Genomic DNA, 15065 nt, shown 5'->3' with positions numbered 1-15065 from the left:
TCCACTCTCTAGGTATGCACTGTCATTATGTCCCCAGGGTCATGGTCACACATGAAATTATGTACCCCAAAATCTAGATTTTATTGCTGAATGTTTTCAAATGCATCTCTAATTCAGAAATCACAAATGTGTCTTATTAAGTAAAAGGCTGTCTCTTCTATATCATGTTTAAATAAAGATACCTTACTAAACAGGAAGAATGCATTGAGAATTCACTTTAATACATGTTTATTGGTGTCCTGCACTTTCAGTGTAGGAGGCTGGAGATGTAATAAAAAAGTTTCAAAATTTATTGATTCAATTTCATTTCAACCACTCTAAACAACCAGTGCTTTAGAGTTCAGAGAATTAACATTTACTGTCCATTACAAGCAAAATTTTAATATTACCTTTTTTGAGTCCACTTAGAACTCCTCTTTTAAAATTCTTCGGATACATTCCTCATAGTAAACGATACATTTCAATCTGTGTCACAATCAACATTGATAAGGCCTTCTTAACCATTTTATACCACCTCCACTGTTACTTCATTGCAAAACACAATCTTATTTCATACTATAAATACCCATCCATGCACAAAACACAGGGGCCAGAAGTTACACATTAATATTTCATGTAGGCTTCCAAGTCTTCCTTTACCCTCTGCAGGTTTATGGTACACTTAAAAAGATATCTTTAGACTTGGTCTACTTGGTCTTAAAATACAAATATACAATATCCATAAGCATAAAAAAGTAAAGCTAGATGGCCTTACCATTTGTTATGAACTGCTAAAATCTTATACATGTACAATATAGCATCATGCTGATTAATATACATATTAGTTAAATATATGAACCAATAATGGGGATGTGGCCAAGCTTTATTGTTTTGTTTTCAAAAAGAAATTGTTCATATACAAGTAAAAAGATTTTTAATTTAAACTCATACGGACTACCTGAACCACACAGACATCTGTAAGCCCTGCTGAGAAATTCAGGTCAAATTGGGACAAAGCCTGCTGATTCATTGGAAAAGGAACACAACTCCTCATGGGTGACACCCACGGTGTGCTGTTCCCAAGAGAATGCAAATTCACCAGCATTCACATTTTCAGGTCTAGAATACTAATTTTTGCATCGTACATTGCAGTTTATACTTTTTGTAGCTATTCATCAGTCTCCAGCAGAAACAGTTCAATACCTTGACATTGTCATAGATTTTTCTAAATAAGGAGATATACAGTACAAAGTGTAGATAGTGAAACAAATAAGCACATATATACAGTCTTTGAAAGGCATTTTTGTGACCAGTTTAGCAGTGTTTATAGAAAACATTTAAGATAGTCACATTCTGCTGATACCACTGTATTGCAAACTGTCAAGCCACATTTCTTATATTAATCTTGTACTGCATTGTATATTGTACAACAGAGAACGATCATTCTTAAGGTGTGACACAATGAAAAAAAATACTAGACTGAGTAAGGTAACCAGCACAGGGCTTAATTTTCCTGAGGTTTGTAAGAATTTTTTAAACAAAAATCACAGTGACCAGGCTAAACTGCAAACATACTGTTAAGTTTTAAATATACAATTTATACATAAGTTCTGTGCATGGTCGACTCAACTGTGTATGTTCATGCAGATGTTTCCTTTAAATGACTCGCCACTGCATAATACTTGTGTCCTTTCCTCCTGTGGAGATGAGATGGGTGTCTTCACAGAGAAAATCTACATTAGTTACATGACTACTATGTCCACCGTACACGTGGCTTGGAGCCTAGAAAACACCATATTAGTGAGAATAGCAGCTGTCATTAAAGCATCTCGTTAGAACATTCATGTGACAATGAAACCAAGGCATCACATCATTCTCCTAAAGTATTTTAATATTAACTTTTAAATTTAATTACTGTCCCAATCAACCTTAAATAAATGCCTTAGATGTATAAATGCTCCCATTCTTCCTGTTTTAATGTGTTGGGGGTTTTTTTTTTTGTTCTTAGGAAAACAACATTCAATGCATTTGTGCAAACTACAAGAGTAAAGTTTTGGGAAATACCTTACCCTAAACTGTGAGCATGGATATGAGAAGAGATGTACTTTGCCAAAGTCATCTCCTGTTGATAGCAGTTTTCTTCCATGTGATCGACAGACAGCATTGATATCTGTACCATCTGAACCTTCAGGCCATACACCTGAAACACAGAGGGACTAATGAAAGGGTTTTATAATGGAAATAAAAGTGACAGCCTAAGTTTCTGTTAAAATATTAATAAAGGATGACTTGTTTAAGGAAAAGAAAAACCAAAAAAAAAAGAACTGCACCTGAGTCAGAATGTTTACTTCCGTACCAGCTAAAATCCAGATCCTAATAGGTAATCAAGCACATAAAAAAATGCTTTATTCCCTCTAGTCAGCAAGGTGCTTTTTACTCTGAGAAAAAGCATTCTGGTGAATGACAGTCATGTGTCTGAGCCTGAAAGAATTTTTATATGGTTATGTGGAAAAGTAAGGGTTACTGCTTTTATTTTCCTTTCTGCTTATGTATGAGTTAACACACTTTTTTCACATTACATGGGTTATGTTTTTTAGACTAGAGCATGATCCAAAAGCACTTTCTTTGTATTACTAAAGTCTAAAACCTATTAAACAAGACATTATATAGTTCAAATTATTATTTATTAATTAAAAGATCCTTTGAAAGGAAACTGAAGAACCTACTATATAGTTTTTAAATGCTTTTGTTATACTGTAAGTACTTCTCTTCCTTCCCCTCATACTGTACTCTTTGCTGTTCTTGCACAAAGTGGTGTCTTAAAATTAAACTTTAAGGTCAACAGTGCAAAGACCAAATCTGTGCACCACATCTTTAAAGCCTCTGAATACTTGCCTGTAATAAACTGCAATTTTACTAAAATCCACACAGTTATTGAAATTTCAGGATTTTGTATGAAGTACTGTGGGCTTTTTTCTTTTTGTTATGATTTTCTAATTTAGATTTTATCTAATCCCTACTCAACATAAAGGGCACCAAGCTTTCAGAGACCACTGTCATCTTCAGTCACAGCATGTGTTCTGCCATTATGACTTGGCAAACCCCCTGCCTTGTCTTGGTGCTGTGATTTTCAGTGCCTGTCCTAGACACCCATCCTCTGCAGTGTGCCCCTGCAGCCCTGCCCACTCGAGTGCACCTTCCTCCTCTGGTGCTGCTGCAGGTGAGGGTGAGAGAGTTGCTACTCCCCTAAGAACTCCTGCAGGCAGGACAGGCACACTCAGTTCCTCCTTCTTTGGGATACTTTTAACCCCACAGCAGGCATTTGCCATGCACCATGGGAACAGCTATCCTTCAATCACTGTGATTCTTCCCAAATACAGCCTTTGTATTGTTGCACAGCAATTCACTACAAGAGGTGATTCCATGTCTTTTTAAGGAATTACAAATTTCTGTAAATAAAATACAAAGTCTGATTTGTAGACTGCTCTTAACTTTCCTGATGTGTGTGGAAACACCTCATTGCTAGATCAGCGATAGTAAAAGAGGCCCAAAGAAATGGAAGCTGCAAAGAGAAACAGTAATTGCTACTCATGGAATTATGGACATGCAGAACAGACAGAAAAGCTCTTTTAAATATCTGCTTTGGCAAAAAGGAGGCTGTATGAATATCAAATGCTAGCTGAAAAGATGCAGGAGTCTTCCCAAGAGGTCACTATGACAAGCTGGAAATAAATCCTGAAGGAAATGGTTAAAGAAACAAGACTGCCATGTTGAAATGGGGAAAGAATAATAGCAGGGTTTTTCTTTGAATCTTTTGGTTCTTTCAAAATTTATCCCAGTGCCTCACTATCAGTTTTTATGAATATGCAAATTGAATCCCCCTTGCTGAAAAAGTAGTCCTTATTTTTTCCCATCTTCTGCAGACACATAAAAGAGACCATTTTCTTTCTCTCATTTAAAGACTGATGCCATGCTATTTTTTCCTCCTCTTCTCTAAAATTCATTCATTACATCTCTTCTCCCAGAACAATATTTTGATGGATAATTAATTATTCTTGCTAGTCAGAACATTATCTGTTGGTCCAATGTGCAAAAACCAGAAGCAGCCATTCCAGCTGTGACTGAAGCAGATACTGATAGATGGATGATTGCTTCACATTTCACACAGCATCCTTTTCATTACACATCCCACTAATGTATCTGCCTTTCCTACAACAGTATAATGTGGTTGACTCATGTTCAGTTTGTATGCAAGAGTAATCTGATGTTTCTGTGCAGATCTACTCTCATCTGTTCTGCATTTGTACAACTGGGTTCTGCCATTCTAGTGTGGAGCCTCCTCTTTGGCTCTATTGAATTGCTTCCTTTTTTCATACCACTCCTCTACTTCTCAAGACAACTTGCTAATCCTTGAGCTTTACACCACCTACAAGCTTTACATGCTGATTTATCGTGCATGCTATTAATAAATATATTAAAACAAACATATTATTCAATTTACAGTGTTCTAGTTGGTTTTGAACACAACCAGTCTGAGCTCTGCTTTGTTTCCAGTGTTGTCAGGCTTTGTACAGTATCTTAGATTTCTTCTGTTCCTGTCCTTCACCTCAAACACTGTTCTTTTCGAATCTGGGCATGTGCTATGAACTGATACCTTGCTTGTGTATCCAGCAGCACTTGGCTCTTGAAAGAGTTTATAGATCAGTAAGTGCTTTTAAAGTCTTTGCTCCTTCACATTTAGGTGTTTGTATCACTAAAATATCCTCCCTCAAGCTCACTTCTTTACATGCTATTGACTTTCAGTTGAATCATCTCTAAACACTTCCAAACTGACTAATCTGTTCCCATGCTCAAAGACAGGTGTTCAACAGACCAGTGTTCCTTTTTCCCCCTGCGTTGGTTTATGCTGATCTGTGGGTGCTATGCATATTTTGTGATTTTTATGTGGTTTTACCAGAGGCAGAAAATACCCCTAGTTTCAGTCAGCCAGTAGCTACTGAAAAATCAATATACTAGAAGCCTCACATCCTGGATGCTGTGATTGCTGCTTCTGTGTCCAGCAGAGCGATCCCAGCAAGCATGTGAAGACTGTTCTAACTGACTGCTCTGAGGCCCCGAAGTACTGACTGACTTCCAATAAAAATGGACTGGTTTCCAACTCATTATCTATGTGCTTCTTCAATTTATTATTCTAGCCACTCACTTTGCACTTTACCCTCTCCATATGGGCTCTGAAGGTAGATATATGATCCTCCAGATATTGCATTCATTCTCCAGTTTTTCAGTACTTTGCTTATTCTCTGTGAGGTGCTGAAAATAAGTACTAATGGTCTCAAGTTGACACTAATCAGTTTTTTTTACGGATATAACAGAGTTCATCAAACTCAGATACTTTGAAAATATCTGGCTTATTTCAACTTCCCAAACTACTCCTTCCCTACTGAGAGCAGTAGGCACTAACTGGGTTTGTAATCAAATTGTAGTACGTCTTTTATTAAAGAAATACTTTAAAAAGCATTGGGTTCTGTAACACTTCAGCTTTAGCAGTGTCATCTCTCCTCTCAGCTCAGTAGATTATTTTTCCCATGGTCTGTCTCCAAAAGCTGATCTGTTGTAAGGCATGGGGAAAATCTCTCTCAGGTGTGACATGCCTCCTCTGACTTTCTATGCACCAAGAGCAGCCCCAGACTCCAACAGCACTGTATTTTGCATGAATCTGAATTAACAAGTAAGGAATCCTCACATAAAGTATTTAGCATCTCAGAGTATCTGAACCTGTGATGCTAAATGCAAAGACATTGTAGCTCTGTAACTATGTGTCAGGTGTACTCAAACCCCAGAAACATGTTAATAGTTCCATAAGGGCCCCCATCCCTTAAATGAAACATATATTATGTCAACATGCAGCCAATCATCCAGGATTGCCTGCTTTTACTAAATCTGTATGCTGTGATATCCAAGTGATATCCAAGCACTGCTTGTCAGTTAAATGACAGAAAATTTGAATGTGTTTTCCCAGCATACTGCTACTGCCATAGCATCTTCAGGCACTGAAAACATGTCCTTTCTGGCTGCCTTCAAACACATCACTGCATCTATTCTACTTGAGACATGGGTGCAAATCTTCCTTGTTTACCACCTACACTAAACCAGACTCTTCTCTGAACTTCTACCATGGCTTCCTACTTTCTCTTGAGGACTCAAGAATTTGAAGCTTCTTGTACTCAATGTTTGTAACCATCTGTCTAGTTCTGCACACGTTGTAGAATGAGTACAAAGCTTCAGACTACACTGGGGAAAGTGGATCCTTCAAAACTGGCAAAAGAGAAGTCCCATGGAAACAAACCATTTGATTTTGTTGTTCTTCTTTTTGAATTCCTTTCACTCAATTTAATTGCTACAGATTGTATCACAATACAGGATAAGTTCTTAATGAGGGAGACTATAATCCATTTTGTGTTTGCACAGTAACTAGAGCAAATGAAACCAGTTCTGGTAAGGGGGTTCAACTCAGTAGCTGCCTAAATACATGAAAATTTCACAGGACTGGTACTCTAAATTAAAAATGATGAGAAGCTGCTCTACTGTGACAGAAAGGGCAGTGTGTGATTTTTTCCTTATCTCCCACTTATGTTGTAATTTGATATTTGTACTTGAAGCTTGCAAGACTATTAAATCAGAGTCTTTCTGGATTGAAATAAGAAGACAGATTGTAATAAAAATGGCATAACAGAAGTTCTGTATTTTTCCCTGAATTATGAATAGTCATGTTTCATAAGCAAAAGTTGGCATTCCAAGTGTTTGTTAATAAGAAGAATGGTAAGAGCTTGTAAGAGGAAGTATACTTACCAAAAACATGGAATCCTAAAGTACAGGTGTAAGTGGCCCATTCTATGTCTCTAGTTGTTTCAACACTCACAACTTGTTTACAAGCAGAGGGGATCCCTACAAAAGAAAGAAACCCCACATAACAACATTTTTCATTCTCAAATTATATAGATTTCTGATTACACCAGATGAATTAAAACATATGGTTGATCTTGGCAGTTGTATGGTCTCATTTAAATTTTAAATCTGTGTTAGACTGCCTGAACTTTGCACGAAAGGACTAAATATAATTCTTACTCACAGTATAAGATTTCATAGTCTCCTGAATTAGACACGAGATACTGTGAATTAACAGACCAATCCAGATGAGTAATGAAGCTGGAATGACCCTACAAAGAGGAAAAATATTGTATTAACTGCACTAACAGTGTGTCTCAATGTGACAGTATTAATACAGTGCTACAAAATACACTTCGGGTGGTAATACTGAACCAGGAGAAAAAAGGTTACTTACTGAACATTTGCCAATTCTAGTGTATTTTCTTCCATTCTCACTTACACCATATATATAAATACAGTTGTCATGGGAACCTATGGCCAAGAAGTTTCCATCTATAAACACAAAAGTGTACTGCAATTATTCCTGTAAGAAAGAACTTAGGCTAATTTTGAAAAGTTTGTATGCCACAGACAAGAGGAACTGTTTGTAAAAATGAAAACATGAAATTCTATTTTTAATTTTCCAGTTGCATATTGATGTATCTTTCAAGACTACAAAACAGCAATTTTATACAATAAATATTACTGTTAAAAACACATAACATTTCTGGAAGCAGCTATAGTCCATCTGTCCTGATTGCAACGACCTGCAGAGTTAAGTCTTTTCTTTTTCTTTTCCCTTATTCACAGTGAAACCATATTGAATGCATTGGGGAGGGAGGGAAAAGAGAACCAGAACTTTAGATACCACCCAAAAAGTCCTGCCAATGTTTCATGGCACACTCATTTTCAACTTCAGTATGGCAAGCAGGGAATTATTTTAAAACAAACCAACCCCTAACTTAATAAAAAAATTCAACACCTTTTTTTTTCCCCAGTAAATAAATGCTCTCAAACCTGGTGAGTAACGCATTACAGACAGCTGTTCATTTCCATCTGTGTGTACAGTGACCAAGTCTTTTGTTTCTGTGTCAAACACAAACCACCTGTTGTAAACACAGAAAGAGGCCAATAAATCATTCCATAAGGAATTTAAATCTACTGTAATCTTGACCAACTTTTCTTCTGTCAAAATAGCATAAGTTTTATACCAAGAAGAGAAAAACAGCAACTGCTACTCAGTTTGGTCTATTTTTACTTTAACACAAGGATAGTTTCTTTCACATCTTTTTTAAGCATAAAAATGATCAGGCATTGACCCCAATAGCAATCTTCAGATTTTAGTTTGTTTTAATATGTCATGCATAAGAATAAAGTAAGCTTTGCTTTTGATCTCCCTTCTCCTTTAATGACCTTCCTCTATGCTATGCTGATGTTTAAATTGATGCCTGTATTAAATCCTAGAGCAAGGGAAAACACAAGCAAGCATGAGGACCATTATCTACTGATAGAAGAAAGAGATGAGGTAATTTATTTTAAAGTGAATTAATTTATTATTTTTTCAGTAGTTTAATTTAATTAATTAATTTTACTGAACCAAAAATTAGTTTGTGGAAACATGTAGAAAGGACAAAGATAAAATTTGCATTTCAATACTTGAATCAGATTAATAAAGACAAAGAAAAGATTCCTCTCAAAGCTTCTCCTTTTGTTTTCCTTTATTTAGTAAATAAAGTACATTCAGTAACAAAAGTCAGTCCTTTATTTAGGACTGACATACAATCTGAAACAAGCTTGCCTCATAACCTACAAGCTTCCTATATGCTCTCAGTGAACTGGAACTGTTTTCATTACTAACAGCCAAGTCTGCCCTCAAGTGACATTAAAGGAGAGGATGAAGTTAGGCAAAGGCAGTCCCTCCTCTGAGAGACAACCACACATAAACCCACCAGCTGCCACTGTTGTGACCAAGGGCTCAACCTCCTGTGAAAAATACTCTCCTGCACCTCAGTTTCCTCTGCCTTGTTTACCCCTCACTCTTCATGCAGAACAAGTTTCTTAATATGCATTTTTACACTATGTCTAGCACAGTGGAACATTCACCAAATTTTTTTAAAGCCTCTGGTTGTCACTGCATTAGGGATCATGAACCACTTGCTACATTTTCCAACATACAAAATTCTTCTACGTGATTTCCTCCATGCAGCCCTAAAGGCCTCGGAGGAAATCTCTCCACATCTGCAAAGTTAACCCACTATCTCAGACTCCTCAAGCCTCTCATTTGTCCCAGTGGACACAAAGATTTAACACTGAGGTCACTGGTACGGTGACAATATCTCCCTGCCTCCATGCTTGGTCTCACAGCTAACCTAGACTTCCTGCCCTCTCTAAATGTCCTGCTCCCATTGATCTTACGCTGTCACTCTCCCAGGGCAGAAACCATCTCTTTGTTCATGCAACACTCAGCAAACACAGGGTGCTAGCCCAAGCCTAGGGTTTCTAGGCACTAAGGCAATACAAATAAATTTCACTGTGACATTCAATAGAAATCAATAGGAAATAAAGATATGTCATGCATACATCTGCAAAGCCAGAACGTGAACTTGGACATGAGCTGGAAAAATCAGTGTTTGTTGGTGCCCAAAGTGTAGCTCTGCACATCTTACCTTCCAGTCAGCGTCCCTACTGCAACGACAGATGCTGAAGGATGAAAACCTGAAGACTGTGCTGGATCCTAAAATGTTTCAGAAAGAAGCACACTTTTTTACCAGTCCAAGTTACCAAGTTATAACAAAAACACAATTCAATTATCTGCCTCTGGAACATAGTAAAACTCTCTTGTTGATTTTTTTTTTTTTTTCTCTTTCAATATAAACTTGAGAGGCAAAAAAAATTAACTAATTGAAATATTATCCAATTAACTTATTTTCCCTTTATACAAGGCCGCTGTTATCTCTTCTTTACTGTCTAAAAATAACTTGGCAAGTGATTTCATAACAATAACAACAAATCACAAAGAAGTAAGAGATAAAAATAACTTCTTAAACTAGAGAATTAAGCATCAAAGCTGCAGTTTACCTACAGACTAAAGAACAAACAATCCCCTTATCCAACAAAGGTATGTGGCACTTTGCAGGAGGGATAAAGCCTAACTCCTACACACAACAACACCTTTTTCCAGCACCTGCCAAGCTGCAGCTCAGTGGGGGATTAAGGGTATAAACTGGGTTTCTTATTTTGTATGCAAGCTTAAAACATTTTACTTTGTAAAATTCTAGTGTTTTTCTTGCAATTTAAACATATGCCTAAAAAACAAGGCAAGCATTTTCTTTCTAACACTTATCCAGTTATGAAGAATGAGGTCCAGAACTCTTCAAGTTATAGCAGACAAAACCAATAGAAATAACTTTTTTTTTTCTGATACCATTAAAACATAATTTGAAAATGTAAGCAAAAACCCCAGTTTAGTTATCTATCTCATGGAAATGCTTGTGTCCTTAATTTTCTGTATTTTAAAACAGTATCACATTGTAGCTGTTTTAGTAAACCTGTTGATATTTTTAGTAACTGGTGATTATTAGCCCTAGAGGCCAGGTGGAAAGGACATTCTCATTAATTATAAGCAAGTGACTAATTTAAAAGAATTACTAACTCTAAAGAAAATTTCAGAGAATTTTTGAGATCCAGGATTTCTATGCACAGTTTCTAAAACACTACAGCATTCCAGAAAGGAAAATGTCCTAATTTTTTAAAAGTATGATTTCATAGCAAATGCTAAGATATTTCATTGAATAAACCAGAGGTTCAAACAGTGCATTTAATGTAACTTGTACTCAGAATAGCTACATTAAAAAGCTTTTACACTGATCTCTATGACAAAAATAGGTTAACATGAAATGATTTTTCCCCTCAATGTTAGTATTTTAAGATATTTAAAATCAATAATCTTAAGAAAAAACCAAAATTACTAGAGAATTTCTATAACAGGAGAGCTGTATTTAATAAATTTATACCTCTATAATCTTGTTCCAGATAGGATGGTGAGTGGTTGCATCCCAGAGTGTAATGTGTTTGTCATGTCCACATGTGAAGAACTGAGGCTTAGAGGAATGGACTGCAAGTCCCCAAAGCTCATCGGTGTGACCCTACACAAGCAGAGATGTTTTTTGACAAGGACAGGCCATCAAAACGAAACATGTTTAAACAGTATTAAAATGACCAAACTACATATTAAGACATTTCAAAAATACGTTAGCTCTAGGTAGATACATATTTATAATGATTATTGATGAAAGTACTGTAATAATAAATCAAATAGATGCATATTTATGCAACTTAACTTTAAGCAGTATCTTTACTGCTCTTACACACTTAGAAGTGTTCTCATAAGGAAACACAGCTTACCTGGGTAATTGGGAAAAAATTTCCTGATAGTGTGCCCTGTAGGACAAAGTTTCTGGTTGTTCCTATTAATACAACGTCCCCTTTTCCCTCTGCTACTGTTCTTATTGGACCAAACTGCTCAGGAATCTGTGGTCATAACAGCCAAAGGGTAGATAAGTCAGGCAATTTGTCAAGTATTGCCATTTTTAAAGACACATGGCCTAGCAAATGTGTTTTTAATAGCTATTGCAGAGAGAAAAAATGAAACACATTAATACATGTACCTGTCTTGCAAAACTTTATAACAATTTGCATCAACTCAGTAACTTCTGTAACACTGCAAGACAAGATATCCTTACCTACAGAATACTCAGATAAACCAAGTATTTCAAGAAACACAGAAGGTTCCTTCATGCTACGTTAATTCAATAGAATTTAATTGCAGCTGTGATATCAGACTAAACATTTCTACTCAGAGTATTTTCTTGCAATGAATGTTTCTTTAATTGCAGCCTAGGTTCTGAAAGAGCCAGTGCAAATCTCCAAAATAAAGTTCAAGGGAAGATATAAAATAACAAGGAATACCAACAAATAAGAGAAAAAGGACTCTACAGTTAGAAACAGCACAACAAGCATGTACCTTGTGCTGTGTTAAAAACTGAATTACAAAAACAGACATGCCATTCCAGTTGCATATATATTTGCAACACTTAATATTATTATTTATTATATAGTAGAGTTGAAGCCCTTCCTCAGAGTTTTACGCTGATTCTTCTCTTACTTTCAGCATGTAAACAGTCACTGTAGTTCTGTCCAAACAAATTCTGCTTTAATCTTTTAAGTTTCTACATAGCAACTAGATTACTTTTCAAATTTTGTTTAAATCATATTCAAAAAACAGCAACATCAACTTTAAGTATTAAAACCCTCAAAAAATCCTCACATCATTTTGGGAAAGAAGAAAGTACAAGACCATTTCAATACTGTAATTTGCTGAAGTTAAACATTACCTCACATTATTAAATGCAAAGAAAGGAAGAAATAATACAGAAGGATATGAACACAAGATTTGTTTTCCAGTTACCATAGAACTTAGAAAGGAAATACTATGTTAATGAATAGGGAATCACCGGAACGACCTGAGGACTCAAAACTTGTGAAGTCCTGTGCAGGGCCAGGAGCCAGACTCGATGATCCTGATGGATCCCTTCCAACTCAGCATATGATAACATTGTATTTTACCATTGATTTGCTTTCCCACAGAATACACATCCATAACAAAAAAAATGATTAAGAAAGCTGCTCAGAGGACAAGAGGATTTCATTTTAAGTAGCAAAGTAATTTCAAGATAGGCCGTATCACCTCAGTTTTGTGAATTTTTTGGTAATTTCCATTCCAAGATATCAGCTTTCTGTCTTTTCCACCTCCTGATACCAGTGTGCCATCTCGCAGCATACACAGTGCAAATATTCCACCCTCGTGTGCTCCTTGAACTGCGTGGCTTATTCTGTTGGTACCTGAATAGAAGAAAAAAGACATTACTACTGAAATACTCAGCTTAATAGCTCCTTTTCTCTCCATTTCTCTATCTGTCAAGGATTGCATCTAAACAGTGATAACAGTGGGCATGAAATGCTGGACCAAAACACACAGACCCACAGAAGAGGCTGAATTAATATGTCTTATGATATATTCCCCCCATCTCAAAAATGAAAAGTATACATACTCAGTCCAGGCCAAGGACAAAGTAAAATAGGTTCATTTAAACCTTCCATGGGGGTTTAGCAAAATAATTTCACATCACACTTGACCTGCAGTAGCACTACACGCCTTATCAGCAAAGAAACCATAACCCAGTCACTTTTATCCTCCAAAGATAATCCACAGCCTCCTGATCCTGAACTTGTACCAAAATTTGACTAAGTTAGAGGTCCTTGTATATCTGGCAGAATGTGCTGATCAGTCTCCAGAGGAGCCTGTACTTCTCTATTGGTAAACTTGGCTTGTTCATGTAGCTTCTTAGACTCAACACCTTCAAAACCAACTACATTAGATTAAGTATCTCTAATTTGGTGAATCATTACTATTGTGAAGTGCAAATAAATGATTACTAGTGATTCTATTACTGAAATGTGCACCTTGCATCAAATCTTGGATAACTTGATGTTTAGCACAAAAGAGGGGCTGATGCAAGTTAGGAAAAAACAATTGCCTTTTCCTTCATCCACATCTATGCATATAATGTGTCAGGTACAACTGATTTCTATTAAGAGAAGTTTTTGCTAAGGATACTTTGACCTGGTGGAAGCAGCCCTCTCTTGCACATAGAGCTCTGAGTCAAAAGTAGTGAAAACATAGAAAGTACACTGTACTGAGAAAGAAAAACAAGAAAAACATTTTTGTCCAACTCTAAAGAGCTGGCAGAAGTTGAGGAGATCTTGAGCACACTGAGAATTGCCTTTTATTTCTGGGAGAAAGGGCAGAAGAGGGAGAAAGGGAGAAGGGCTTGCAGTCAAGGCAGAAATTAGTCTACCAGCATGATGGCAAACTGGCCCCTGAGCAGCGCACTGCCCCTGTTTCCCTTGTCTGTCGAGAGTCCAAAACAACCATGAAGAACAGGGACATGAGACTATGCAATTTCTAAAGTCAGCTTAGAAGGAAAAGTGTTGAAGTGCCTTGCTTTAAATTATTATAAGTAAAAGGAAAGGTAAATAAATGAGAAGCCAAGTTACAAACACCATATCCACCCCTATCTTCAACAGCAGTGTAGTGGCCAAGGAGATAATTAGCTGACAGTCCTTGATTGAAAAAGAAATCTACAAAAACAGCTCGGTAAGGCCCAAATGGGTAACTGATTCACTGTGTTGTTTTCAGGGTCTTATCCCTTTGAGTAGTATCTTGGGAGAAAGCACTGAGTAAATGAGAGAAAGCTGTCATGCATATCCCTTCTTCCTTTACTAATAAAGCCTCCTTTAAGGGATTCTCCTTATTCCCATGCATGGCATCTCAGACACTAAGTAAACGTTTAGGATGTTGCTGCTGTTTGCCCTCCAGCAGGCATTGACTTTTGCTGCCTAAAAAAAGGTCTCCTCTTACTAGAAAATGCTTTTTAAGAAGTTCTTCCTATCTATCTGTTCTTCTGAAATAAAGCTGAGGAATTCAATTACATACGAATACATTTTAGCTTGACTTCCTAGGAAAACAAATACTGCTGTTTGTTGTCTTTTTAAAGGCGTGTGTCAATAGGCATAATTTCTGCAAACAGTAGAGAGGGCCAGTATAGGAGACTGGAGATCATCAATTACATTAAAAATATTTCTTTCTATCCCAATGATTAAGGAAAGAACTTTTCTTGGCATCTCTTACATCAGTAAAAGCCCTACATGCTGGCACAGCTCTGTGATTCAGTATTTGACCATAGGGAATGCGTTCAATAGAATTTTGTGCTCTAGCAGTTAGGTATAGATACTCTAGCTTTTTGTAGAAAAGAATCCAGACATAATCTGCTGGACTGGTCTTGGGAAAGAGCTCAAGATAAAACAAAACTTATTCTTCTTAAAATGATGCTTTACAGTCAAGCCTACACTCACAGTCTGTAATACTAAGATTGAAGTTAATAGTGAAATTTTATCTTACCTTTCCCCCAAACCAAAATGTTTCCACTTGAGTCTCCTGTAATAGTATCACCATTTTCAGAAAAGGTCACACACAGGACAAATTTTGGCTTCTCTTGTTTCTGCATGGTTATGAAAAATACACACTCACAGCAACACAC

General features: G+C 36.6%; 1 protein-coding gene across 9 annotated transcripts in view; it reads right to left on the bottom strand.

The window, feature by feature from the left end:
- Positions 1-200: 200 nt before the first annotated feature.
- The window catches only part of EML1 (echinoderm microtubule associated protein like 1), a 122957-nt gene continuing 108092 nt past the window's right edge, over positions 201-15065 (bottom strand). For all 9 annotated transcript variants that reach the window (XM_008629747.2, XM_017729067.1, XM_017729061.1 and 6 more), the window contains 11 exons: positions 14927-15026; positions 12653-12807; positions 11311-11436; positions 10920-11051; positions 9573-9640; positions 7924-8012; positions 7322-7419; positions 7109-7196; positions 6829-6924; positions 2049-2179; positions 201-1761 (listed from right to left, as the gene is read on the bottom strand). In XM_008629747.2, the coding sequence (XP_008627969.1) occupies positions 1636-1761; positions 2049-2179; positions 6829-6924; positions 7109-7196; positions 7322-7419; positions 7924-8012; positions 9573-9640; positions 10920-11051; positions 11311-11436; positions 12653-12807; positions 14927-15026 (1209 nt within the window). In that variant the 3' untranslated portion in view covers positions 201-1635. The remainder of the gene's footprint in view (positions 1762-2048; positions 2180-6828; positions 6925-7108; positions 7197-7321; positions 7420-7923; positions 8013-9572; positions 9641-10919; positions 11052-11310; positions 11437-12652; positions 12808-14926; positions 15027-15065) is intronic.

This window comes from Corvus brachyrhynchos, unplaced genomic scaffold, assembly GCF_000691975.1.
Source record: "Corvus brachyrhynchos isolate BGI_N302 unplaced genomic scaffold, ASM69197v1 scaffold1, whole genome shotgun sequence".
Classification (NCBI taxonomy): Eukaryota; Metazoa; Chordata; class Aves; order Passeriformes; family Corvidae; genus Corvus; species Corvus brachyrhynchos.
Note: the sequence above shows the minus strand (reverse complement) of the source record. Positions and strands in the feature narration are given on the sequence as shown.